This window comes from Numenius arquata, chromosome 3, assembly GCF_964106895.1.
Source record: "Numenius arquata chromosome 3, bNumArq3.hap1.1, whole genome shotgun sequence".
In the NCBI taxonomy this organism is placed as follows: domain Eukaryota; kingdom Metazoa; phylum Chordata; class Aves; order Charadriiformes; family Scolopacidae; genus Numenius; species Numenius arquata.
The window spans coordinates 22,013,363-22,040,646 of record NC_133578.1 but is presented as its reverse complement, the minus strand read 5'-3'; the positions used below and the strand labels follow the sequence as shown (position 1 = coordinate 22,040,646).

Here is a 27,284-nt window from a genome sequence, read left to right as displayed (position 1 = left end):
CCATGGCCACTCTTGAGATAGAGAGGCCAGAAAACAAATGCTGTATAGCAGGTAGAAAACTACCGTTGATCTCACTCATGTTGGACTTTGCAAGGTCAGGTCATTCTTCACAAGGCTACACAAACTAGGTCAGGAAGAGAGAGAAACAAACAAGTAAACAACCAAACCTGTACCCTCTGTTACTCCATGGAGATACAACTTAGCTCCTAAGGGAGCAATTAAGAAAATACAGCACCAGTGTTAAAAAAAAAACCCTCATATACAGCTGTGAAATTAGAATCTTCATTGTTTATTAGCCAAAATAATTTGTTACTGAATTAAGCTGCTTTATTGAGCTGGTGTAGGGAAGTGTTTATAATGTATGCTGAACATCCCACAAGACTGCTGAGACCCTATATGGCTGAGAAAGAAGCAGCTGAACAGATTACAGTGATATGTGTCTTTCATAAATAGAGAAAACATGCTTGCTCTGTAAAATAGTAAAAGTAACTGAATTCAACCTTAATTTTCCAACACTGGAGATAGCTTTGGGATAATACTGCTAGTGAGCAGCTTTCATCCATTTGTCTTCTAAGAGAAGTTTTCATTTAAAGGAAAGAAAATTAAATTGTATAAATGCAGACAGAAGTGTTGCAGTGATTTTACACTAACAGTAACTCCTTACTTTTCTGGGAGCATCTGACATATAATACTACTTTGGCCAAAATTAAGAGTCCACTGCCGCTTAGAGGTCCTTCAAAATATCTTACCATGACTAGCCAGAGCAAACAGAGTGACAGCAATTACATTTTGTTAGGACCTGAAGCTGACTAAAATAAGCCACCACCAATTTATCAGCTTAGTGACCAGAAAGTGAGAAATACATTTCCTTTAATGAGGAAGTGTATGCTAGTGTTTCCAAAATTGTTTTATTTAACAGCTAAAACAAATGGAAACGTATTTGATGACATCTGAACCTATGATCACATCCAGAACAGACCTCAGGTTGTTCTGAAGAAAACTGAAGATGAAGTATCAGTGACAGAGTAGATGCAAGACAGAGCATACCGCTATTTAATATATATTAAATAATATATATAAAATATAAATACATAAATAATATATAGAGAATATATAAATAAATGAGCTATTTAATATATATTAATATATTAAAATATATATTATAGTATATATTAATATATAACTCCAGGTAAAAGTCCCATTATTCCTGTGTCCCAGTCTTATTTCCCACAGAGATACGAACTCTCAATCTTCATCACAGAGATGCCTTTTCCCCCAAGTATAACAATTCTATGAAGTTGCTGTGCATACCAACAACTATTTACTTCTAAGATTAACAATCTCAATAACGAAGAGATACAGGTGAACTGTAATAGAAAAACTACGTCAAAAACCAGTAACCACACCATGAAGTGAGAAGTTCTTTTTTACTATTTCAAATGAAGGTGGTTTGACTTTAGACTCTAAAATTCTTGACTATAAGCAATCCAAAATGGCATTTACAACTGCTATACTACTCTCCCAGGGCTGTAACATTTGCATGTATCGCTGTTGCTATTTTACTGCAGAAAGAGGCAAAGAACGTGCTAACTCAACTGAGCAGCACAAAGAAGCAGCCTTGCTCACAAAAAAGCATTAGGAAGCCAGGTTCTCTCTAGATGCACATAGAAACTGGAGGCCACTAACAGAGCACCTCCTGCTGCCACGCAGTAATTGGCTAGCTCAGCAGTTACTGCACACACGAGGATAAGCACTTCATTTTCTTCTTTTGAAACATCCTGTAGTTTCAAGAAAGAGGAACTTTTATAACAGCGGAAGAGGAGCTCTACCTGTTGGGGTATTTTTCCACCATACTACACTGCTATTTTTCTAACTGCCTTCCGTACATTTACATCACTTCAGGAGGTTTTTGGAGTGAAATTTAGACTTCGACATGGCTTTCCTGTTGTTTTGCAATCTATCTGCACCACTAGCAGTTGCAATTAAACGGCAGACAGTTCTGTCCTGGGGGAATGGCTCCTTAGGAAGGGAGATGCAGAACTGCCACTCAGCTGCACACATACAGAAGCTTGCTGCACCTGGCATTTTTTAAACACAGCCACAGCACCCTCCTATCATCAGCCTTACTTAACCAGTATATTTGAAAAAGAGCAAGTCAACAGTTACTTGTTTTTCCAGGCAGATGGTCTTTTTCCCAGCAGGGTATCTACATGCAACTTCAGGTTCCCAAGTCTCAGTATAGACTTCACAAGACTCTTTACTGCAGGGAATTCATGCTCTTTCGTGAGTTTGTCATTCTCATGGTCGATTAAAGGAAGGAAACTGAATGTGAAAAGTCACCATATGTCACCTGGAAGCTTTGCTTCCAGATGTTTGTAAAAAGTTTTTTATTCCACAGAATTATAAAGATACTCCTTAGCACCAAGGATCAGCAAGCAAATTACAAGCCAATCCTGAATTCCTTGCTCTGATTTAATTGCAAATATTACTGAAGAAAACAAAAACGTTATCTTGTTCCTATATTAGCAATAAGCAAAGCAGTCGGTTTAACATCACCGGAACTTAATGTCTTGTTGGCATCAATACTGGTGCGGTGCTCTGCAAGGAAGTGTTTTGTAGACACACAAATGAAATAAATGGTAGCAAAATGCTGAAAAATCTCAGCTGCCATCAGAAAGGGGAAGAATTTGCATATACATGATCAGAGTGGAAATATAATTGGTTAGTTATCTTTTATGCTTCAAATCTTAGCGATTTATAAAGATACAAAGAATGCTGTAGTGTATTTACTACCAGGGTAAAGGAACATGCAGGACATTATGCCAACTCCTAGGAAGACCTAGGGCCATATCATATTTTCATAATCATACTTCACAGTGATGATGGCATATGAAGCCAAACACCTCTGTGTAAGAGTCAATGTCATTACATCACAGATAAACTTGGACACAGGTCTTCTAAGCCACTAACTACCACTATCTCATCATACATTTTCCATGAAGATGAAAATCTTTCCAACAATACTAGGGCTCTGGTACCACCCACACAAAATGCTAGCTTTGTATTAGATAATTTCTTATCATTGTCTTTACTCTCGATTACTGCTGGGTTAACAAAAGAGTAAATAGAGAACTTGTAAGATCTACATGTAAGATCACTTACTCTAAGCATTCATGTTCAATATCTTGTATGTATGTATATAAAGACCACATGGAACAAAATAAAATCGCCCTTTTCACCATTTAGTTTAAAAACAAGACTCATGGAAATGAGTTAAAAAAGTAAAACTAAAAGCAAAGCCAACACTGGTTTCATACATGTGAGTTAAAAGAAAAGTGTGACATAGGCAAATTTAAAAAAAATAAAAATCAAAGTAAACATTTACTTTAGGGAGAATCTGTGGGTGTTCTAAAAGAAATACAAAGCTATTTTAATTTGGGCTTCACTTCAAACGAACCACTTTGGTGAAAGGACTGGCTTCGGTCCATACTGCCAAGACATAGTGAGGCTTGACCTATGATCTCTTTCAGAAGCTTGAAAACTAAGATGGGATGGTCACATCTAGCATTTGTCTTTTTGCCAAGGATGGGGGCAATGAGGAGGGGATGGGAAGGTGAATTCTTTGCATTAAAGGATTTTGTGGGCCAGTCACTCTTTAGCGCCAAATCATTTGAATCTGCTATAGAAAGCAGATAAGTAATGAAGTTGGCAGTGAGCAATGAAAGAAAGCTTCACCCTCTCTTTGAAAGTTCATGTCTCACATAAAAGAATATTCATCACCAAATCTGCCCTTAAAAATAGTAATATTTGAGGTGGGAAGTGAACTAGTTTGAACTCTGACTTATATTTACATCGATCCCCTCTTCTCATAAAGTATCAGACATTACAGAGGTGACCTCAAATCCTAATTACGATGACCTATTTCACCCCTTAGTGCATTTAGCCACCATGCTGAGAAGGAGGACCGAGCATCCTCTACCACTGAGTCTGTGGGAGACAGGAGTTCAGCCTGGAGCAGAGTGTGCTCCTGATGGCAGGGCATGTCCTGAAACACACAGTGCTACAAGGTGCTGGGGTGGAGTGACAAACCCATCAATCTTCCAACGTCTGCTTCATACTCATTACCTAGAAAGTTAACAGTTCATTTCCATCAAATTGAAAATTCTGGTTTGGAAGAACAGAGACAAACATACATTTCACTTCAACAATGAGAGACTCTGGAAAGCTGAAAGTGTCATCCCACTATACCACTTGGTAATAAAAATAAGCTAGATACAATGGAAAGCATTAAGATACAGAAGAAGCAGAATTTTATATGGAATACTTAAAAAAGAAACCGAGATCAAGGAAACCATTTCATCTTTGAGATGCTTTGACATTGAAATGTCATAAATTACTTCACTAGTTACAAATAATGACAGCAAAAACCCAAATAAAATTAAACCTTGCAGCTCTATAATTTTCATTTACTTATTTTGATGCAAAGGAGAGTAGAGGAAAAAAAAAGGCTAAAGGCACACAGGAGCTGGGGAAGGAAGGAATGCCTAAAATGATAATTAAATACTAATAATTCTACAGTAAAAATTTTACTGAAGTCTTAGTCTCTCACGCATACATATTAAGACACAATTTGTAGGGATGCAATGGTTTGGCTGAGTATCTGGAAGGCTGTGAGCTACTCCTCTGTGGGTGGTCCATTTGTGAGTAAGAAAGCAACTACTTTGCTTTCTCCACTCTCTTACCAAAGGCTGAATTCTCTCACTTCACTGTAACTCTTAAAAGGGGCACGTATTTCCTTCATTTTGCAAATGTTTATAAGACATACCAACCACACAGCTGCACCCTGCAGTTAAAATCATCTCCTGACTGACAAAGGCAGACACCAATAGTAGAAGCTGCACTTTTACTGTTTTTTAGGCCCAAGAAAAGGGAAACAATCAACGCAGCTGGATATGGCATAAGTCATCAACTGTACATGTTATAAGAAAGAAGTTCATTCATACAATATCATTTCATGAGCGACGTGTTACCACAACAAAGACAAAGTTGACAGCATACGCCTATTTCAGTTAAGAGGTGCTGAGGACAAGACCAGTGCGAACTCCATAAAGGTCTCCTGCCTTGAGAGTTCAGCAGTGGGGGTGGCAGGAGGTCAGGGAGAGGGCTGTGAAGCGGCTGTTGCATGATCCAGAGGCTGCAGAAAGCAGATGTCAGTATGGACAGAGGAAGAGAGAAGAAGGGTGGAAGCTCAAGTTTTTGTGCATTTTACATTGCTAAAACCCATTATATACAATATCAGAACCTGACCACAACACCATGACCTACAACAGCCACATGCAGGACACCCTACTGCCAATCCTCTGCCTACCCAACCTTTAGGATTTTCCTGAGTTCAAGGCGAACTTCATTCAGCAAAACGGTCCAATCTAAGCATCCTGCTGACACCATTAAGATAAAACCTTACTTAAAACCTCTAGGTTGATAGGTTCTGTTGCTATCAACAGAATTTTTCCTGTGAATTGAGATTATTTTGAAAATACCTTTCAACAAAAGTGAGACTTTTTTACTTTATTTGTGACTTAACACCATACATTGCTCACTAGAAAAAGACAAAACCCAAGAGAACAGTTTGATAAAAAACCACAGTTTTCAGGGAGAATGAAGTGTTTAAATCTCCAGCAACATACTTGGCAATTATAGCATAGCAAAAGAATTGATATGTCGTATCATGTGCAGTTGTTACTACAAAGACTTACTGGTTGCTTTATTTGGTGCAGAAATTTCTTTTATCTAGATCAGCCATTAACTGCAGTAACGGACAGTAATAAAGACAGGCTTGCCATGGAATATTAGACAGAGTTAAGATTGCTCCAAATGACAGCTTTATTAGCTTTCATGTGCTTCTGTAGGGAAGTGAGAAGCAAAGGTGAAACCCTAGGCCTCTTTCTCCTTGTGAAATGCTCTAGCCAGGCAAAAGTAAAACTTTAATGCAGTTAGTTACTTCCATTCTAAAAAAAAAATAAACATTGGCATGTGTGCCACGCTGACAGTATCACACTTTCAGAAGTAAACCAGAGTTGGTAAGTCTGCTAACTAATTACTGCTTATTATGCTTGGGCACATCTTCCCAAAGAGCTAGATAAGCTTCTCAGCTCTACAAAGCCACCAAAGACCTAATGACATTCTCTGCAAGAATGGTGGTTGGCCAGAGTATCCTCGTTAGATCTTTCTCAGGCAGTTTGGTGGGACACAAGGAAACAGAGACATCCACCCTTCTGCTGATACTGCACTGATGCAGTAATACTGCTTTATGCAGCAAATAGGGAAGGCGACAGTAGAAAACAAAGTATTGCTGTGGGCAATTATCACAAAATCACAGAATTCTCAGAGTTGGAAGGGACCTCTAGGGATCATCTAGTCCAACTCCCCTGCTAAAGCAGGATTGCCTAGAGCACGTTACACAGGACTCCATCCAGGCAGGTCTTTAAGATCTCCAGAGCAGGGGACTCCGTGACCTCCCTGGGCAGCCTGTTCCAGTGCTCTGTCGCCCTCACCGTAAAGAAGTTCTTCCTCATATTTGAATGGAACTTCCTATGTTCCAGCTTGTGCCAGTTGCCCCTCATCCCGTCACTGGGAACCACTGAAAAGAGTCTGGCTCCATCCTCCTTCAACCCACCCTTTAGATACTTATATGCATTAATAAGGTCTCCCCTCAGCCTTCTCTTCTCCGGGCTAAAGAGTCCCAGCTCTCTCAGCGAGATGCTCTAATCCCTTAATCGTTTTAAGCATCATTATGAAAAAGGTGTTTTCAGAAAGAATCCAAAAGGTGAATTTCATCTCTAGGCAAAGGGCCAGCACAGAGCAAATGATCTCAAAACTAGCTCAAAGTGGTGCTTAAGTAATTGATGGGCTCCATGCCAGTCTTGCAGGTAAAGATGAATTTCACCCTCAAACCACAGAAGGAACATTTAAGAGACCCCAATGTGAACAAAAAAAAAAAAAAAAAAAAAAAAAATCAGCAGGACAGCAACACAGGCAGCAAAGCAAAGGAGTGTACTTTGGTACAGTAGCAAAGCTCTGAAAGAAGTGTCTTCCTCCAGATTTTGGGGTCTGGATTTTATTCCTTGCAAACCCAGATTTCCCCCCTAAGTGGGCCCAGCTAAATCTTTGGTGTTTTAACAGCAAAAAGCCTGTACTTTCTTTTAGTTACAGTGTTACTAAGGAAATGCTGTAAATATAACCACAATCACAATTTTGTCAATTTAGATACATTCCCACGTGAAAGACCCAAGTATACAAAGCAGAACACTGGAATAAAGACCATAGCATAAAATGCTGCAAGATTCATTTACAACACTGTGAAAATGAGTAATTAAAAATACATACATGTAATTGTACGCATTTTTACTTGTTCATTTACAAAATGAACAAATTCTCGTTGTAAAAATTAAACATGCTGGAAGTTAAAATTACAGCAAAATTACACAACCGATCCTTGTTAACCTTGTTAAACAAGCAATAGTATACATTGTTCAAACAATCATGCCGTATCAGCCAGCCCTCCTCAAACTGCAGTGATACGCTGAACTGGGAGGAAGACATCCTGCACTTTGCATGTCAACTCAGCCTTTAGAAACAGCTCACAATGGCTTGTAATGAAGCACACATTTACTGTATTCTTCTTAGTCTTTAGAAATGCTGGTATTCTGAGTTTTTCCCAGAACAGACACTTTGGCTGAGCGCGATTCACTGTATTAATCATAGGTATGCTTTCTAGTAGTGATCTTGTGATAATTGCTAATGGTGATTTTTGTGGTATTTGCGGTACTCTGTAATAGAAATTCAGAGGATAATGCCTCTGTATCCTTGTGTATTACAGAATCCTATGAACCCACTGTCACGATCTCTACACACCCACAGGCCAAGTAACCTTTTATAGGGTGTGAGAATTGCTTATTAAAACTATTCTCATATTTCATACCACAGACATGGACGGGATCAAAGGCAGAAAACAGAATATTAGATCATGACCACACGACATGTTAATGGATGAAGCACACACAACATATAAGTATTCAAGGAGGCAGAGAGAGGTAGCACATTACACACTGCTCTGGTCCATTTGGAGGACTGGTGCACACACTTCTTCTGAGGCTGACTACTGCTAAATAGCTGAGAACAGCTCTGATGCCCCCTCTCCATATAGGCACATCATCAGTTCTGCTGACACCAAGGTCCTTGGCACCTGGGACAGCCTCAAGAATTACAACCACAAAAATGATGACGTTTTTTGTTTTGTTTGTTTGTTTTTAAATCACTCCTTTTACTTACAAAGCACCAGAAACACTTAGGATACATTTTCTTGTGTGAAATTTTTGTTGACAACAAAGAAGGTAAGATTACACGAACGCACTGAAACCACACATTCCCCTAATTTCACCTCTCAGAATTACACAAATACGGCCTGACTTGCACAAAAGCTCTGAGACCTAGTCACACTGTAAAAACAATTTGCACCATAAATCTGTATTACTGCCTATGGCAGGGTTAATAGACCTATGCCAGAGCATTTAGAAGCTATCAATACCTTTCTCTACTTAAGTCACCAGAAATACAACATTGATGGGAAACTCTATGGAAACTTTTTTCTACAGTACAGCAGAAAAAGAATGGGCAAAAAATAGCATTTTATAGAACACCAAGGGATTTTGTTTGTTAATAAAAAGCAACCTCTGCCACAGGCATTTAAATAAGGGTGATGCAGAAATTCAGATAAATACTTTGGTACACTTTACCGTCAGCTTAATGCCTATAATGAAAAGTAATAAAGTGAACTAGGCATGTTGCTATACCAATTAATTTTTTTTTTACCCCATTAAAAATTTATAAGAACTTATATTCCTTAGCAATGCCAGTAGCAACTCATTTTGTGAATGCAAATTAAATTTTAATTTTTATTCTCTGTGAACACAAGTTTTATTCCTGTGCTTTATATTATACCTATACAAGACTTCAAACAAATCTGTGAGGTGTTATGAGAGCATAATAATATAAGTGCCTACCTTTTTCAGGAACCGTACTCCATAGGTAAATATATAAAGGTAAAATGTAAATCTCCACCTGCAAAAGGTACAAGAGATTAACTCTTGGATATCAGGTTTACATACTTTACAGTTCAACATGTGATTTTTATAGCACTGCCGAACAACCACACCCTGGTCACATTAACAGAAGTTGAAGCAAAATTTTGGTCTGGTTTTCTACAACTTTTGTTATCGAGCATTGTGCTCATCTGCCTGCTTTTCCCGGCCTCCCATTAGCCCTCTGAAAATACCGGCTAATTTCACCTCACCATGACATGAAAAAAGACATTTTCAAGGACAATTAAGTTTTTAAAAGTTTCATGAAAACTAGCAGGACAGTGGAGGACAGAGGACAATCTGCATGCCTTTTGCGGGGAAGTTCACTTGTTATTAGACACCAGGACAATGATAATAAGAAATTTTATTAAGCTTTCAACAGGTGACATTAGAGTGCTGCACATCATATACAGTCTAGTAATAAAAAGCATCATCCACAATAAGCAGGAATTTCACTTGGCAGATTCCAGCACTTCACTGTTGGTTTTAGGGAGTGTGTTTGTGTCAGGCATGCTGGATACAGATATATATATCCACAATTTGCATCTGCTTCCAAAAAGTTTCCTTGATAAAAATTTATTCTACATTTTCCCAAGTACACATGAAATAATTACTGGGCTTCTAGTTTTTCTTTTCAGATAGAGGCTAACTAGAAGCTAGGATCAAGATGCCATGGAAAATAAGTGAGAAACAAGCAGGAGATTTAATAGGAAATCATCCTCTCCTCTACATATTTCTCCCTTCCCCAATAAAAGAAAACATACAGAGTATCTTCCTATCTTTTGGACCCATTACTGGCTTAGGAAAGAACTGTCAATGGAAGTAAAGGAAAAAAAAAAAATAAAAAATCAAAACCTCATGAAGTGTAAATTCCTAGAGGAATTCCTGGGTTCTTTTCCAAGGGTTGGAGTGACTACACAAGCATGCTTGACATAAACACCAGTGAGGTACTATTCATAACGTTTATAGAAGGACGAGATTTAGCTTCCTTAGTGTGAGGCAATACTGCAGTGTGAATCATCTTCAATTACATATTTTACAGCACTTACAGCTTCCGTTCCACTGGCAAAACTATTAGCTTTTGGTTAATTGGCATTGAAGCATGTTCAGACATTACTGGAAGGGTTTCCAAACTGAAAATGCTCCTGTAAAAGAAGGTTAATCCAAACCTTCCTCTTCAAAGCTACTTTTACAACTATTTAGAAAGTTGTCATACATAAATAACCCTCTGACAAGTTGAGTACAGCAGAGTGTAAGAACATTGATGAGATTTAAAGTGTGATACTTCAGCTGAACAGAAGCTCTCTCTTATCCTGTAGCCTCCACAGCACTGCAGAGATTAATTTATTCAATTGAGATAATACAAATACCAATCCCTTCAAGGATTCAATCACACTAGCAACGTGGCTTGCAGCTTTCATGCTTGCGGTTTCCTCAAGATACAGCAAAAAGAGAGCACTTAGAGGCAAAACGTTAGTTGTGCTTCAGAATACACATATGAAAGAACAGCAAGGTCAGCGATATGAAGGAAGCTTTTATTTGGGTAACAATTTTCTCATTAGGCTGGTCCTACAGCTAGGAAACCTGCCATTTAACTTCAAGGTTACACAGCACATTTAGTGAAAGTTTGAAGGCTGTCACTGAAAATAAAAATATTAGGAGGGAAAAAACTGTCTAACAATCTCACTGCTGACTCCCAGTACCTGTCTTTCACTCCTAAGTCTGAGCAGTTATGACAAATCACTCACAAAGAGTTTTCCTGTTTTGAAAAAATCCCCTCAATGTCACCTTTATTTCTCCATGCAGAACTCACAACATATTTGAGGGCATTTGTAGCTTGCTGTTGGGAAATGCAGTATTCCATAGAGGAGTTCAAAGGCAGTCTAAAGAATTTGAAGTATGTTAATGGTTGAGTTTTAGGTAGTGGGTCTCAGGGATCTTCATGTTTGCACAGACATCTAAATGACTCTGGTTGCAGCATTTACTGCAGCTATCACCTCAGAGGAAATAAAAAGATCCTTTCCTGAAATAAGCAAATTCAGAAACATCAATTTTTTTCCCAGTCTAACGTTCCACCCACCCCGCATAGCACTGCCACTACTGTAGATCTGTGCTACAGCCATGGATTGCCCCGTAGAAGAATTCTGGAGCTTTGGAGAAACCTCAGAGCCAAAAGCCACCAGGTACTATTTGAGTTTGCCAAAGACAATCAACTTGCTCTAACTGTTCGAATGCTACAAAGGTGATACATGCATACAAGTATATAATACATCATAGAATCATAAAATGGTTTGGGAAGGGACCTTTAAGATCATGGAGTTCCAACCCCCCTGCCATGGACAGGGACATCTCCCGCTAGACCAGGTAGACCCATCCAGCCTGGCCTTGAACACTTCCAGGGATGGGGCATCCACAACTTCCCTGGGCAACCTGTTTCAGTGTCTCACCACACTCACAGTAAAGAATGTCTTCTTAATATCTAATCTAAATCTACCCTCTTTCAGTTTAGAATGGTCATCCCTTGTCCTATCACTACCCTCCCTGATAAAGAGTCCCTCCCCATCTTTCCTGTAGGACCCCCCTCCTTACTGGAAGGCTTTTATAAGGTTTCCCAAGAGCCTTCTATTCTCCAGGCTGAACAACCCCAACAGTCTCAGCTTGTCCTCATAGGAAAGGTGCTCCATGCCTCTGATCATCTTCACAGCCCTCCTCTGGACTTGCTCCAACAAGTCCATGTTCTTCTTATGTTGGGGACTCCAGAGCTGGACACAGTACTCCACGTGGGATCTCCCAGAAGAGCAGAGGGGCACAATCACCTCTTTTGACCTACTGGCCACGCTTCTTTTGATGCAGCCCAGGATATGGTTGGGCTCCAAGTGCATGTTGTTGGCTCATGTTGAGCTTCTCATCAACCAATACCCCCAAGTCCTTCTCCTCAGGGCTGTTCTCAATCCATTCTCCATCCAGCCTGTATTTGTGCTTTGGACTGCCCTGACCCATGCACAGGACCTTGCACTTGGCCTTGATGAACTTCATGAGGTTGCCACAGGCCCACCTCTCAAGCCTATTGGTCTTGATTGTTATTGGTCTTTTCTCTTTTTCCTTAACCTGCCACACCAGTCTACTTGGATTGAGCATTAGAAGATAAAGCAAGGCTCAGAACTGACGAGCTTTGTCTACCACCCAAAGTGTTAACTTCCTAAAAAAAGTTAAGTAATATTGGTAGAAAAAAAAATTTTTTTAAAAATCATTCCTTCCTGCTAAACAACATCCACAAAAGCTATTCAACAAACTTCTGGCTTGGTCAAACTGTAATAAAGAAAAACTCAGAACAAAGCAAAGTCGGAATTGGCTCCCAGCATGTTTATCATCATTAATCAGTTAACTGGTGGTAGCAGAGCTACAAAGGACTCCCCACTGCTCTGTACCAGGCAGATACCTGCTTTTTATGTGGGCTTCAAAATGAAATTCTGCTGGCTCAATACCCCAATTGGGATCTCAGTCCCATACAAAGAAGTCCAAGGAGTTTCCCACATCGTTTTACCACTACTTGTAGATGGTTTATTGCTGCAATTAACAGCAAAACATCCACTGGCCAAGGTCAAATAGATGAACACAAGAAGGTTTGGAAGAAAATTAAAATTAAGTTATTAAAGTATTTATTATTATATAATAAGTGAATATATCTGGTCTAACTAGCTAAGTAACTATGTTCAAGATTTTAGTAAGTGTTGTGCATTAACTGCTAATACCAGTGACCTTCACAACTGGAGATACTTCATTTGCAACTGTCTTTTAAAATAAAATAAAAAAAAAGATGAAGTGTAACTAGATGCTTGTTGCCTACAAATTAACATGTATTGAGATCTATAAAATCTATGTTAAACTAAATCAACACTTAAGACCATTTACAGAATAAGTGACATTTATGAGGCGTTATAGTCAGAAAATATACATAAAATAAATGGTCAAAATTAAGGGATGTTGTTCCCATCAGCTTCAGCTGTAGAGTAAAAAAAGGCAAGGAGTCCATCTGTAGCTGTCAGCTATGTGCTATGAGAAATTTAATAGTAAGATACACCAATAATACTTTCCACAAGGTCACACATAGATCACTATGCCTCTGAACACCCCGGGAACCGAATTCGCAACTCAGTTCTCTGTCTGGTTTCCTGCCTTGCTGCAGGGAGCCAGTAATCTAAAACCCCATTGACGCTTTATTGGCATATGCACAGTCCTCACTCCCCCTCAGCAGCCCTTTTTACTCAGTAGCCTAGCAGTAAGAACATCTTCCAGGCTTTGGAAAACCTAGGTTCAATTTTCTCCTCTGTCACATCTCTCACGCACTCCTGACGGGTCTGTTAGCCATAAAGTCATCATGTGCAGGACCATCTCTTCTTGTGAAGCTGTTTTATGTAGCAGATACTACTGCATGACTTGGGAGGAAAGGGACAGGATCTAGCTTGTGAAGCTGCATTATTCACTCAAAATCCATCATTCACAATCTACAGTATATACTTCTTTATCCCTCTACTTAGGTCTCACTGCAGCCCACTGATGAAGAGATGCAATTGGAGGGAAACATCTATGATTAGGAATCACGTCCACTCACAGTACAGCCCAGTGTAACAAACTCTTCTAAAGCAGCAGTAGCAGAGCTCAACAAGCTAGGAAAAAAAAAGGCAAGGACTGCACTAAGATACCTTTTGTTCCTCTTTCCCCCCAGCAATACTCACTGCCCTATTAAAGCAATAAAACAGGCCATTAGGCGAAGCACCCTATTGTGAGCAACCGCTGTATCAATTCACATTTAACTGAAAGATGAGGACAGCTGAAGCTGCTCTGTTTTGTGAGAATTTGCTCTGGCCCTCAGACCTGAAACGTTGGGTCTCCTCCTCCAGTCAGTTGTACAGAGACACAGAATTTGAATGACCCACATATATACAAAGCGTGCTGCTTGAAAGACTTCTTAGGTTAATTTAAATCCAGCAAACCCAGATGAAATCGCTCAAGGAACAAGTGTTCTGGAACACTTGATCTGCCTGCTCACAATAGGGTGCATGAGGTTCACTTTAGTCCCTCGCTAACATGCCTACAAGACTTCCAGATTAAGCCAGGCTTGTGTTTGGTCTGCTCCAGCTCAGGATGAGGGAGACCAAACTTGTCTACATATGGCCCTTCTGACAAATCCTTCAGGTTGTGCTGGTGTTTACCAAGCCAGTTGTGTTTCAAATATGGATGTGGCACACTGCAGTGAAGAGTCAAGATAAAAGTGACTCTTCAGTAACAAAAAAAGAAATTATTTTCTAATATAGTTTTAAATGAATGCTCTAGGGCCCCTCAAGAGTGCAGCAACAGATCTGACTGCTCTTGTGCAACACGCAGTGCATTCTGGATCCAGAGCACAGTCAGTTTCTTAACCTCTCGACCCTTTTAACTTTGAGCTGCTAATGAAATTTTAAAGATACTTCAGCATGATACAGAACACTAAGAAAATGGAAAAGTTGGAGAGCCTTTGCCAACTAATCTGGCATACCCAGTCACGCAGAGTTCAGCAAAAACTATTTAAGTGCACACTTGAGCAAGCATTTCACTGATTTCATGCGTATGTCTAACCAGGTTCCCTTCATCACACTGATGAATTTTGTCCTTAAAATCTCCCTCCAAATTTCTGCTCTGAAATGTGAAATTAAACTTCAGCTACTAAAAACAAATTGTTCAAGCAAAGCACACCCCTGCCCCATATACATACACACACTGTGCAGAGCCCACCACATGTTGTGCAAGGATCCAAAGTTATTCAAGTCACTTTTGACAAGCAAACATGAAATATAATAAATGCACAATGTTAAAAATAGAACAGCCATTTTGCTTCCAGAATTATAGCTGTTATTTACAAAGATGCTTTTGCCATTGATTTGCTACAGTCAGCACCACTAACAGCAATATAAGAATGCCACACTTGAAAACAGTTAAGATTAAAACCTCCCTCATACCTAGCAACTAGCCATGGGCTCACCACATTTCCTGCAGTCAAAGAAACCAGCTTTCTGGCTCTGAGAACTCTTTTCAGAGAAACTGCAGGCTCCTGAAGTTTTACCCATGGAAAGTCACTTGAGTAAAATTTTGGATTTGCTGTTCTCATCAGTCACCTGCTGCTCGACTCCCGGCAGTGGCTGACAGACCTCTGAGCTCAGGCTGTGGGCTGAAAGACAGCCAAACTGAGCCTAACGCAAACCCCACAGGTGAAGGCCTTGGTTCTGGAGAAGATGAGAAGGCTTGAATTGCCATCACCCAGCTTGTTCTCCCTTCATTTTAATCCCCACCATCTGACTGAACTGGGTGAGCACGTAGCTGGGTTATCGCAATTGCTAGCTGAGACTGAAACCTATTTTTGCTGCAATGATTTCCTGTGGCTGTGAATAGTATTGTTCACGGAGAAACGCTCCTTTGAGCACTTTCAGAGGCTGAGTTTAAACAGCACTGAATGTTTATTTCTTTTGAGCAGGAAGCATTGTTAAGTTCCCCATGTGCCCACTGTGGTAGTCTATGTTTTATCCTCACATTGCGTTTTTAGTGCTCCCCCAAACACAGCACCAGAGTCTTCAACTTTCTGATTCACTCAAAAGGACTTAATCCAATTAATGCTGCTCCTGACATAGCCAGAGGTACGCATTCCTTCTAGATGGTTATGTCTAAGGGGAGATATTTAGAGGATGCTTCCAAAACCAATGGACTCTGAACTTTTGTTATCAACTTCTTAGTATTTGTGACATTGCCTACCAACTTATTATAGTTCCCATTTTAGGTTAGAAAAAACCCAAATACCAACAAAAAACCTGCAATCCTCCTCCCCTAAAACAACCCAAAACTCCCACAAAGATAATATTTTGCTAGGCAATAAGCCAATGTGAAAATACAAGACAGAGCACAGAATAATAATGCTTAATCTATCCAAAACCTAGGAGGACTACTAGCACCTTTAATGGTCTTACAAATTCCAACTTAAGACCACTTGTATTGTACCACAAGTGTTGATCTTACAGTATCTGTTGCACAAAACTGTGTTTTTATATCAGGCACATAACAATTCAGATGTTACTGTGTTTCACTCTGAGCAATCTGGTTGGATGTTTTGCCTTCCCTGACCACACACAAGCAGTGAGCGGTGCTATCCCACAGAATTGTTAGGGAACTGTGGTGGATGACTATTAGTACGTCACAGCCTGTGTCACTAGCTAGAAGAGTAAAGGAACAATTTCGCACCTTCTTTTGTGACATCAGCTTCTTAAGGAACTCAGAAAACTCTTTTCCAGGCAGAACTCAAAATAAGACAGGGTGAAGGTAATTTGATAACCCAGGTAGCACACAATCAGCATTCAGTCTGGTACGCATGGACATATGCTTTCACTTGCAAATTTTCAGAGAGAATTTCTAAAGAATTTCTACTCAAAATTCCAATCTCACGATCTCCTTCACCTAATACAGCTCTTAAAATACACTATTATTAAATATAATTAAAATACACTATACAATATTTATTAAATCCTACATCCCTATGTCCTTAGATCATGACAGACCTATACACTGAAACCCCAAATACAGAGCTGATCAGAAACAAAATTAACACACAGAACAGCCCCGTAGCATACCTTCAATTAGTTCAGAAACCAGACAGAAGTGCAACTCTGCTTCAAACAGTCTGTATGCTGCAGTAAATCTTTACTTATGTTCATTCCTGATAACTAGTCTCATGCAAAGCCGCAAGTGTGACAATATATTTGATGGCAGTAGTCCCACTGCTCCAATTTGCTGCCTCTCGAGATTTCTGTAATGATAATTTGCTGCAATTCTGCAAAGTCTGGCAGATGCAAGCAGATATATAGAATGATAATTTAAAATAAATAAATAAAAAAGTCTTCTTGCCCTTTTTGGCGTGGTACTGCTGTTGAGTTAGACTGGAAAAATCATGCAAATGGTAGATAGTTCCTGCACTATGGTTAAGGAGAAGTCATTTGAGGAAGGAGATAGTTATGCACAGCTCACTAAGACGTGCGAAATAGCAGGTATGATAAATAGAGAAATCTTTATTGCTTTCCTCTTCAATTTTCTGGCTTAAGATTTGACTGTCACCCGATTTTCCTCTTGGCTGCAGTTTGAATCAGTTATTTAATATTTAATGTTACAGTGCCACTTGAGACCAGTCCTGTCCTAAATGTGTGTGCTCAAAACACAGCTCTGAAAGTCTTAAGAGCAAAGTTTAGCAGTGCAGAAAAAAGGAAAGGAAACAACGTACTAAATTTTGAAGTGATGCAGTTTTATAAATAATAAAGCATGTTTATATAATTAGACCAGAAAAGATGCATAATATAATAGGTGTTTTGGTAACTCCTGCTAGGTTACATAGTCTATGTTTAATGGTTATGCAACTGTTCTCTTCTGAGTGCTTCAAGGACTACATGAAATAAAGCTCTGATAAGACCTCAGAGATCTATTACCATTGCCAAATCTTGCCCTACAGAGAGGTACTGCTATCTGGAAAGCTCACGGGAAGAGCACACAGAAAAACAAGATGTTGCTGACACTCACCCTCCCCTGCGGTCTGATCAACAGAACTGGTTTCTCCTCAATGACGTCCAATGCAAACAGCTGACAAGTCTTGGAAAGAAAAAATGACCCAAAGTCTTTCCAACCTGGGCCTCTAGTATCCATTCTTATTGGTGATCTCACAAGTCACCTGTGTGTCCAAACCCAGCCTTTCAGTTCCCCTGTGGATATCACAACAGCCACTCTCTTCCAGTTCTAGAGGAACAAAAACGTGAAATCCTCCAGATTGCCTTTGCTTTTCACGTAGTGATGTTGTCCGAGCCACGATGGCCAACATACACGCATAAGGCAACTTTTGTGACAGGTCTTCTTAGACCAACTTGTATTAGCTGTTCCCAGTTTTTCCTCATGCTGAATGTTACCTTCCTGTAGCATTGTCATCTGCCTCAGACTGGTTTTTAGCCCAATAAAGCAGATGCTGATCCCTTATGGGTACTGATCTTTCCAGAACTAGGCTAGATGTTAGGGTTGTTTCTCCATTTCCTTGAAGAAACTGCCCAGCTGTGCAGCATAATTCAATCTGCGCAGCACCCATTGAGTTTGTGCACAGCAAGCACACACCCTTGATATTACACCGTTACAGATCAGTCTTCTGGGGGCAGTTTGCTGTTTCTTCATATTCTCTACTTCCATCTTCTCACCATCTAAGCAGGTGTTGCATTGTTGTCATAGTTGAGATAAGAGGAGAAGCAAAGTTTGTAGTCGTAAATCCAAACCTCGCCTTGTCCTTAATTTTATTTTCCCTTTTACATCCTGTGGAAGTACATTTACTTAGTCATTTACGTTCTTCCCCTTTTCCTACCTCCCAATCATCATCTGTTGCATCACTGAAACTTTAGAAAAACCACTACAAGATGCTCATTACAATGAAGGTTGTTTTTTTGGTTTTTTTTTTTAAGAGATCTAATATAATATCCTTCAGTATTCCAAAACACTACAAAAAAACAGGGACAGGAAAGTTTTGTACTATTTTTCATGCAAAAGTCCTGTCATCAGAGCTGCAAGAATAAAACTAAAGAAGCCAGAAACCAAAATTTACCAAGAAGCTTCATCTGCCTGAACTATACCCATTAGTCTGAAAGTATTTAAATAACTAACCATAAGGGATAGTATTAAATATTTCAAAGCGCAGTTTCTGCAGCGTCTTGTACTCAATATTTCCTCTCAGATAGTCACAATTTCAGCCTGTTTCAGGGCCTGATCCTAGAAGATTTAACCTGCAAATAACTGGGACTACAAGAGTTGGTGCATTACCCAACTTCTCTGGAGAAATCCATGGCAAAATTTAACTCTCACATACTCATGTTTTTTTTTCATCTGCCAGTTTCTTGAACTTCAGAGAAGTGAAAAACAAAGCATCCGTGAACAGACAAATGCTGGTCACCAGTCAATACAAACAGAAGGGCCTGTCACATTAAGGTATCAGTAAAACGGAGTGAGTGGAATTACATGGCGTACATGAAGTGCAAAATTTGTAGCATATAGGTGAAGTTACCAGAAAAGTCTCCATTGCAGCCTCAGTTCTGTGTTCTGCCATAGCAGGTCTGTGTATACCCACCCTGGCGAGACACAGAAGCAGGAGAAGACAGAGAACATTGGGTTACCGTATGCCTGTGGCTACACCAACAACTACCATAGCATCTTCCCAAAAAGTAGAAGGGGAACTAGCAAGTTTCTCACCTCCACCAGCACTGTGTACATATTCTTGCTGAGGCCACTGCCAACATCTGTTCAGCCACAGGCCACCGCTTGCCTCTTTTGAGCACAAGAATACTCCAGTGATGCCTACCTTGCTGTCCTGCACATACATATGATGTTATGCCCCAATATCACAAAAACTATTCTGCCAATCAAAAACTTGTTTCCACATAGGTACAGGGGAAATCTTTCCTTAAAGGAATTTTGATAGATGGCCACACAAATGCAGCATTACGCAGGAATCGCCTTGACCCAGGTTAGTTTATGGGTTTCAGCTTACAGCAAAGAAAATGGAGGTGAAAAATAAAACAAAATAAAAAATAAGAACAGCATACGGCAAGCTGCCGGATTAGCTTACAAAATATTTGCATCTGAAGAAAATACTCAGTTCAGCTTTCTCTAAAGAACATGAAAGTCTATTACTGAACAACTTACTAACACAGAAAACAATGTAGTTAAATGCCTGGAAGGGAAAAATATTAAACAATACGGGAGCTAATTTTCCTCGTAATTCTGTGTCTCTGTGAACAGATGCACACAGTCCATATATCTATAAAACGAAAGGTAATTAAATGTAACATAAAACTGCATAACAATACAAATATGGGGGAGAAGACAAGTAAGGACTTGCGTGCCAATTTATTCAGTGCTGTGTATAAAATAAAACCTTATTGCCACCGCCCTCCAGTGAGTAAAGTATTTTGATATAGGTTGATTGTGACTAATAGTATGTAAGAGAACAAGTCATTCTCAAGTTTATTTCATTTGGTAGAGACTGAAACAGGGAAAGATATCAAAAAGTTTTGGAACACTGAGTCTGTAGTTTGCAGTCTGCTGTGGAAGAGAATAAGCTGCTACAAATGGCACCCCGGGGAACTCCTGCTGGACCGATTCTGTACAGATTCGGTGTGAATCCAGCAAACATCATTTGCTAGTGCTACACATGCAGAACAGCTGACAACTCTGAAGACAGCAGAAATAGCATTTTGTTCGTGCTTGTCTTTCTTTTTTCAAATGAAAATAAGAGTAGAACTTGGTGGATATCTGCATTTACTGAAGGCCCAAAACTTTGCATCTACATAAGAATGGAGAATTTATTCTGAATCTGGCATTAACTCTTTATTACTAAATACTTGCTCGTAAGGCATTTCATTAAGTTATTATAGCCTAAGTGAACATTGGTCATGTCATTTTCATACTGCAAATGCATAACAGGTTAAAGAAAAGCATAGTTCAGACTGGTAACAAAATGAACATCTTAGAAACAGGAAGGAGAACTTTCTAGGAAAAGATGGAGCATTAAGGAGGTAAAAAGTATAAGGCAAAAATCGCACAAGTAACCAGCACTAAGGCATATAAAGGAAGCAAACACCAAATCTACAGGATAAAAGCAATGAAAAGAGAAGAACATGTTGTGAAAGGGAGGAAAAGTAATGTTTTTGCTGTCTTTCCCCTCTTCCACTCAGCTTTTAAATCCACTATCACAGATGAAATAACGCAACTTTCACTATTAATAAATAATAACTATTATACACTGTTTGCTATTCTACTTGGGCAAGAATGGTTTTATTATTGGAAAATTTCATTTAAGAGAAATAAAAAAGCCCTGAAATTTTAGCAGCAATAAAATATTATTAACAGGAGAACAAGAGATATCAGTACCTGAGATCTACCACTTAGGAGAGATCAGTATCACAGACAAAGCTACACCAATCTTCGCAGTGTTCCTTTAGTTGTCTTTAATTGTTATATTGCAACTGTCTTTTGAACTAGTGTCCACGTTAACTAAAACTTAGGGAAGAACTATTTAATTTCCATAGCATAAAATGATGAGCACACACAAACCCCAAGAGAATAGAAACCTAGTTAATTTATTATAACCTTGCTTAATGTGCAATGATAATGTTAAGTGATGGTGTCTTTGCAGGACCAGCATATGAGTTAATTTAAGTTTATTAATTGTGTTAAAAACTGTGTCACAAAAGGCAATATGGGCAGGGAATTCAAAGTTTTAAATAATCCAACTTGAGGGAAGAGGGGAGTTTCATAAGATTCAAAATGAAAAGTGCTTACAGCACCGTCTAAAAATACAATGAGCGTAGTTTGAGGACATGGCATGGACATCTTTGCCTGTCTGCTCCAGCAGAACAGCATGGGAAGTGGGCCAGTCCCATGTTTGGACACAGAGACATCCTAGGGTCCAGTTTAAAAAGAGAAAACAGAGATCATCGATCAGAATTACAGGCAAGCATGATGCATACAGATTCCCCACCACCACAAGCAACAGTACTCCAGCATGCTTATGTGATCACCTTGTGACCCACAACAGGAAAATTTGACTGACAAGCACCCTATGTTTTTATGCAGAATGATCTTTAACGCCAATAAATATAATGTGCTGCTCTACAAAACAGCTGTACAGCCAGCTGTCTGATATGGGGCAGGGCAAATGGGAGGGCCAGGATGCCGAGGTCAGGGAGGTGGCCTTTACTGCTTACTAGAGCTGCAGGGGTAGCCTGTGCTGCCAAACTACAGCCTAAGCCAGCCTGTGCAAGTACGCCACAGCACAAAAGCTCATAATAAAATCATAAAAGGATATATGATTAAACTACTTATCCAAAGAAATGTGAATAGTCCAGAGCCCAAGACAGATGCTCCGAGAAGCAAAGCTGGAGGCGTAAACCCACAGCAAACCATGCTGTAGCAGCTGGGAGTGACTGCCCAGACTCTGCGTTTGGAAACCTGAGTGCCAAGCCAGCTGTGCGTTGCGTTGGAGAGGAGGTATGTGCAAGTGTTAAGGCAGGATTAAAATTGCTGTCAGTGGTTGCACTGTGTTCTCACAACTTTAAAATTAGGACAGCTTGCCAGTCATTAACTTATTCATGTGTCCAGGGACTCAGGCGACAAATTACTATATTTTATGTAACTCAAGGCAACCAGTACTGTCACTCTCTTTTTCTTGGACGAGGGAAACCATCAGTGAACCAGCTGTGAATGACATCATATGAAAAAGCATATTTACATTAAATAAAAAGCTTCATCAATACTCTTCCACACTGACTTCATATGTGGCTCAGAGAGAAACAAATTCAACTCAGCCTATGCTGGTATCACACAAAGGAATCAGTAATGTACAGAGCTATTGAGTGTTACTCTCAAGGAGCAACATCTCACCCTGATGTAAAATGGAGCAGGATTTCTGTCGTAGCTTTATACACCCAAACATGACTCCAGGCCTTTTAGCACAGCACTAGTTTCCCTGACACGAGTGTCAGTATAAATGTCTCATTCTCTTTTACCTTCTATTGAGGCCTAGCATTCAAGCACATCTCTTCTGTGATGTTATTAAATATAATACTCTTAAGAGAATAATAGGTCTTTGAATGTATCAATCCCAGAGTCTAGATGTAACTACAATCACAGTTATATTACATGCTTACTATAGATAGCAATTGCCAGACCGTCTTCACTACTCTACACTTTAGTTGCCACTTGCTAGATGACTTCAATTAGAGTCTCCTTTTTGGCATCCGTGACTCATCTCAGATTCCCTACTACCTGCAGCTATAATAAACTCTTCTCGCACTTAGTGAAGGTCACATCTTCCCTGTTCTGGAACAATTTCACAGACTCCAACTCCCTCCACAACTCATTGAAAACCTATGTCCTCCCTCGCCAAGCTGTCTCACAATCTGACTCTGCCAACACCTGAGCTCCTAATCCCTGCTATGCCCTTCATGCCACAAATGCCATTTACTCACATGGCTCTTCTCCTTACCTCCGTACTCCCATTTCAGCATGTGTGATACTTTATAGTTAAACACTTAATCTTCACAACAGTTTTCTAAGCAAACTATGAATACAATCTATTTATCAGCACAATACCAAACATTCTGGTTGCTCAAGTAAATAATCTCTTCAATTACAAATTACTGCCTCAGGAGAGCAACAAATTCCGTGAAAGAAGCATGAAATCCTGTTTAATTACTCAGAGTGTGAAAAACTGTTTTCACTATCCAGTTTTAAATATGCTCTTTTTCTTTTTTCTTTAATATCTCCTGGTTCTTGCACAATGAGACAGGTAGTTGCTGTTCTCTCTCTCTTATTTTCTTTATACAAGTCCATATGCTTTTATCTTGTACTAAGACGACTCTTTGTCCATTGTCTCTCTGATCTCCTGTACAATCCTTGTAGCATCTACAGTCACTGTGCTGCTATATGCATCTGCAAAGGACCATACTTTGACATTACATTTAATGAAAATTTTAACCAAAAATGGCAATGGAACAGTTTGTTCTGCTCACAGCAGTCTAGCAGCACAATGGGAAATAATGACAGGCAACCCAGCTCTACAGGTTTCACCAGTAACAGCTCTATTCCCTTCAAATAGCTTCCCACAGCTTTCTCTGAGTAGTGTAAGAGTTAGCCTTTGTTTTTCCCCCTTGCCTTACACTAACATCATAATTAAATCTGTACCACCTGATGTATGAATCCTTACCCAGACATTTCATAGAGTTTGAGGTTACAAGAGATCAGCTAGTTTGGATGGGCTCATATCCACAGTGCTCAGGACTGGAACACTGGATAGCACGTGCCCAGGATCTATTTTACATGAATATGAAATATAGCTCTGAAACATCGTGAGGATTTGTGGGTTTGTGCGGGTTTTTATTGGTGGGGTTTTTTTTCCCCACACCCTCTGCCCCCTTTCTTTTCTTCTTTCTGAAATACACCTTGCCAGAATGGGTTTTCATAGCCTGACACCAAGCATGTGCTGCTTGCCCTATGGCACCATGTAGAGGCACTACCCTTGCTTGGATAACAAGACTATCCCAGTTGGAAGAGTCAGATTTGGCAAATTTTATATCCATATCATCTGTCTGGAGGAAAACCTGGAGTGAATTATCTTTTCAATGAATTATCCTTTCAATAGTGCCTGCATTCCCTTTTGGCAAGAGGTAGCAGCATGACTACAGAAGGGAGTCCAGTAGCAAATCAGTATTCATGAAGTGCAGCCCATGGGAGATGAGACTGCCCGGGGCAAAATGGAGCATGACAGTGAAGGCACACCTTCATTTTCCAGCTTTTGTTCAATTGTAAAAGCAAAGGTGACTTCTTTGGACATTATTTTGTTTCAAGTAAATGAGAGCTGAGATCTTCAAGCTGCTGTTTTTAGAGAGATGCTTAACATAATGAAAAGGATAATAGAACCTCACAAGTTTAATGATACCAAGAGTCCATTTTTGTTATTAGTTGTTCTTTCTTTAGCATTTCTACCTTAGAAATCACACAGCAGGTTTATAACTTCCTTCTTCTAGTGGTTAAAAAATCAAACCAAAAAGAACATGCTTCATGCTTTGCAAGCAATTTATGGCTATTTAAGAACCACCAATTTACTTTCACCAGCAGTTTTATGACATACTGCTATCAGGATTCATTGACGTGAAGTTCCCATATCTTTCAGTGGAAAGATACACATTACTTTATCTTTTCTTTACTGAATGTCCTGGAACTAAGTAATCAATAAAGACCTTCAGAAAACACCATTAGTCTTTACTTCTGATGAAGGCTGTTAGATCCAACCTTTACTGGTTTTCCAAGTGTAACTAGTAAAAACCACTAACAATTTCATATGGGACAAAAAAAAACCCAAACAACAACCGTGGGCGCGGCTCTCTATATGTAAAAATAAAAATAAAAATAAATAAAAATAAAAATAAAATTGTTGGTTACAACAACAGAAAAAACCTGCTAGCCATAAAGATTTATCCTAAGTGAGAGTAATTTCTCAGATAATTTGAAAAGGGGACACTGTTTTACAAAGACAGATCATGTAGAAGTTGCTCCTCTTTCGTTTTGATATAATAAGCTTGGCACAGCTGGAGCATACAGACAGCAGCAGCAAACAGTGACACTGAAAAACTTCTTCAAAGTAAAGTAGGATGCCTCAAAATTTATTTTGAAAAGTTCTACACTTTGCTGAGTAGATTTTAAGAAAAATCTGTGTTCACACCATCTAACCTTGACTTGATGCTCCCATAGGCTAAAAGAAGTTAGCTTAGGCAACTCCTCAGCTTGACACTGGCACTCAGAAACTGTGTCAATCACAGCAGCTGACAGTTTCCTCGGCTTTCCCTTTACAGGTCTGTTTTAACATGGTTGTGTTTTGAGTTAGCAGCTTCGGTGAAACCACCCTGTTGCCTGACCTGAGCCAAAGCAGTCTCTTGGCTATCAACCCAGCTGTTGTGCTTGAGAGAATACTCCTCTTATTCCTGCCCAACTTCCTTTGTTTTAAGGCTGTAGCAGGGGGAGAATAAAGTAAAAATATCCAGACACAGAGAGGTGTACACAAATATGCACTTCTGACCCCTCAATGACATCACACAATACTGTGTTCTTCAGACACCACTAACAGAAGTATAAAGTAGCTGCTTCAGTATCCTAACAGTTTCTGTGAAGCACCGATGAATACTTCACTCCAGGTAACAGAAAGCTAACTAGAATACTGAAAAGAAGTAAAGTTAAGGATCAGTAAGAAAAATATGCAAATGACTCGCTTTCTCCACCTGTATAAGCACTTATCAGTCCTATTAACTGCTTCAGTACAAAGTGTTGCAGAAGAAAGATCACAATAGTTTCTTAGAGGCTTCCAATAGTATGCCTCATTGCAGAGTTTGCTGCTATTTCACAGTGACTTCCAGAAATTTTGGATTTTCCTTGATGGTTTTTCCCTTTCAGGCAAGACTGTTGTCCTATGATCGTCTGTCAACACAAGCACCTGGAGCACCCAGATGCAGCCCACAGCAGGACGTTATGAGGAAAAGGAGCAGCAGAACTATGTACCTGCCCAGTTGAAGAAAAAAACCACTAAATAAAAATCCAGAATAACTTTTTATCAGCATACTAGTTAGGCATGCAGTTGCCCTCTCACCAAGCAGCTGGCTGAGTTATTAGTGCTTTAGATCTCCTAAACAGATCAGAGCAGCAGGGGAGAAGTTATGTCTCATATCTGTTAGAGTGAGGAGGAGCAGCCCTTCCTGCCCCATGGAAAATAGCAGAGGAAAACGAGGGAGATTTGGTAATTGTATGGCCATTGAACGGTAACTATCACACTCGCCCCAGAGCACATAGCACGGTTTTACAGACCCATCCCCATGTTCTCTTTTCTGGTTGTGAAACACTGGTTAATCCTCTATTGCACGTAGCACTGAGGCAGCTGAAAACCTGTATTCACAATTCAGAACTAAATGGACCCGTAATACCATTTACCACATATTTTTGCTTGCATCTCAAAGACTCAGCAGTGTTTTAGAAGTTGACTTAAGAGGGTCTGAGGCTATTAAAAATTCAGAGTTAGAAGCTTTTTGATGCCTATTTATTTTCTAGTGCTTTACTGCTACACACAAGCACAGACTGATGAATTCTTTTATATGCTTTGTTAAGATTTGTATCAGCACAGTTCAGAATTTCAACAACCAAGCAGCTGTCTTATTTTTTCCCCCCTCACAGTTATTTTTCCAGTACAATTTTGTAGGAGAGAATTACTCTGCTAGTGGAGAAAAGCAATATGGCCAAGAAGTTGCAAACTGCCCATAAACTTTTCACACAAATGGGCATAAGTGAAAAAAAAATAAAAATCTGTATATATCAGTCGCTATCTATACACATACACGTTCACACACACACACACACATATATATATACACACACAGCTATAGATAGATAAAATCTTCCCAAAAGCAAAACGTGTAAACACAGTTTCATTTCCTTAGGAAAAAAATTGGTTCTGGCTAGGGGATGAGACAGAGACTCTTCTTTCCCCTACATCAAAACTAAAAG

At 39.5% G+C, this 27,284-nt stretch overlaps 1 protein-coding gene across 2 annotated transcripts in view; it reads right to left on the bottom strand.

The window, feature by feature from the left end:
• Positions 1-27,284, bottom strand: part of CERS6 (ceramide synthase 6) — a 125,394-nt gene that overhangs the window by 51,748 nt on the left and 46,362 nt on the right. For both annotated transcript variants that reach the window (XM_074145112.1, XM_074145111.1), the window contains exon 4: positions 9,063-9,120. In XM_074145112.1, coding sequence (XP_074001213.1) covers positions 9,063-9,120 — 58 coding nt within the window. The remainder of the gene's footprint in view (positions 1-9,062; positions 9,121-27,284) is intronic.